Source organism: Seriola lalandi, unplaced genomic scaffold (assembly GCF_002814215.2).
Source record: "Seriola lalandi dorsalis isolate HSWRI2012SDOR001 ecotype SW California unplaced genomic scaffold, Sedor1 jcf7180001963583, whole genome shotgun sequence".
Taxonomy (NCBI): Eukaryota; Metazoa; Chordata; class Actinopteri; order Carangiformes; family Carangidae; genus Seriola; species Seriola lalandi.
The window spans coordinates 1-1,976 of record NW_019434251.1 but is presented as its reverse complement, the minus strand read 5'-3'; the positions used below and the strand labels follow the sequence as shown (position 1 = coordinate 1,976).

Sequence of the window (1,976 nt, the reverse complement as noted above, 5' to 3'; positions counted from 1 at the left end):
TCTCATTTCTCGTTCCTGTTATCGTCTTTTTTTTGGTTTGCCTCCATCTGACACACCCACCATTTCTGCATCTGCACTCCATCTGTTTGCTCAGCTTTTCGGTCCTTTCTCAATCTTTCACGCATATAAACACACACTTTTTACTCATTTACTGGATTTGTTTTTCTTCTCCCGTGTTTTGTGTTCCTCAAGTGTTTGGTTTGTATCTGTAGCTTTGATCTGTGTTTTTACTTGTTCCTGCTGTCCAGCTTCTGATGTAAAACTGTTGGAACTGTGAAGCCGTTCAGCTTTCTTGATCTTTGTTGTGGCTTTACCAAAGGACTGTTTTATTCAATTTGACTCCTTCGTGCTCACTTCCTTTCCCTTTTTGCTTGAATTTTCAAATTCATTGCGCAGATATTTACCTTCTTCTCCATCTCTCCATTCACCACCAGTCTTTGGAGAGCGTGCTTCGCCACCCGGGGGACAACCGCACGCAAATCAGAGAGCTGGGTCAGACGCTGATTGACGGGGGCATATTGGATGAACTCATTAGTGAAAAACTAGAGGCCTTTAATTCTCGTTACGAGCAGCTAAACCACCAGGTCAGGACCTTGTCTTTGTGTGTTACATCTATATATGCCATACATTTTCACTGTTACAGTTTGTATTTGAATATATCATTTGCAAACATGCCACTGTGTCATGTTTCTCAGACTTATTTGTGGGCTGTACTTGACTCACCATTTTATGTATTGAGATTTGTATGTATAATAATACCCAACACTGAATACACCTTTGTATTGTATTATTTATTTATATTGATAATTATTCAATTTGCTTTTCAGTATATTTTACATCAAAGAGTTCATTGTATTATTGTGCACTTGGTACATGATATTTTTCTGGTGTCCTCCCTCATATGTTCAATCATAATAAAGACTATGCCTTTATGCAGCTTCTCATTCAGTTAAAAACAACAGAAACAATCTGTATTGTAGATGAGGTGTTTTGACTCTTGTGTATAACGGTTACTAATAAGATACATCAGCCATTATATTCAGTCCCACTGTCAGCAAATGGTCTTCTCCTTGTTAGCTTCCATATAGAATATCAGAATAACTGAAAAATTCAAACTCCTGACTTGCTGTCCGTGTCCTCATCCAGGCGGTGAACCGGCAGATCAGCCTCGAGCAGCAGCTGCAGACACTGAAGGAGAACGAACAGGCGCTCCAATCGCTGCAGGAGTCTCTGAGCCAGCTGGACCACACGCTCACCTCCTACCTCACTGATCGCATAGACGCCTTCCAGCTCCCACAGGAGGCGCAGGTACAGGGCACATGCATAGCACAAACACATCCATACCCAGAGAAGTCACCAAACAAGATGTGACACCAAAGCCTGGTGGCTCTTACTTCATAGAGTGTCATCTCACCTGTCTGAAGTTTCCTCCCTGCGGCTTGGAGCCCAATAAATAGTAAAATAATAATATATAACAGAAGTCCGCAGTCTGAAAATCTCGTAAATAAAATTACACTTAAGTAATGAAAAAATATACTTTATAGATTTCAACAGTATATAATTTGTTGTTAAATAGGTCATAATTGAGGAAGCATAAATATATTTGTCCTTCTCAACATATAATAGTAGTACACATTCACGCTGCGAGTACAAAAACTCAGAAAATACCTAATGAATGGTAAAAGGTATGGTCAAAGCAAGAGCATATCACATTTGTGATGCATGTCTTCGTTTCCACTTCTTCCTCAGACCATCGGGGCAGAGATCGCAGCACACGAGGTGACAGTAGAAGAGATGAGAAGGAGGAACGTGGCCAACCTGCCTCCGCCGACCACTGATGGCAAGGCTGCCCGTGGTGGGACCATGTTGGATCAGCTTCAGGTAACACTGACTCCTACTGGAGAACATCAGAAACTACATAAACTGATGTCCAACTTTTTCTCTACTGATGCCGCCACTACATTATCATGACATTA

The 1,976-nt window shown here is 41.1% G+C and overlaps 1 protein-coding gene across 1 annotated transcript; it reads left to right on the top strand.

The window, feature by feature from the left end:
- Positions 1-396: 396 nt before the first annotated feature.
- Positions 397-1,881, top strand: LOC111648476 (utrophin-like; the record flags this gene model as incomplete). Its single annotated transcript, XM_023398313.2, has 3 exons — positions 397-584; positions 1,147-1,308; positions 1,750-1,881. Coding segments are annotated over 3 exons (482 nt in total), but the record flags the coding sequence as incomplete, so codon positions are not given.
- Between the last annotated feature and the right edge of the window lie 95 nt (positions 1,882-1,976).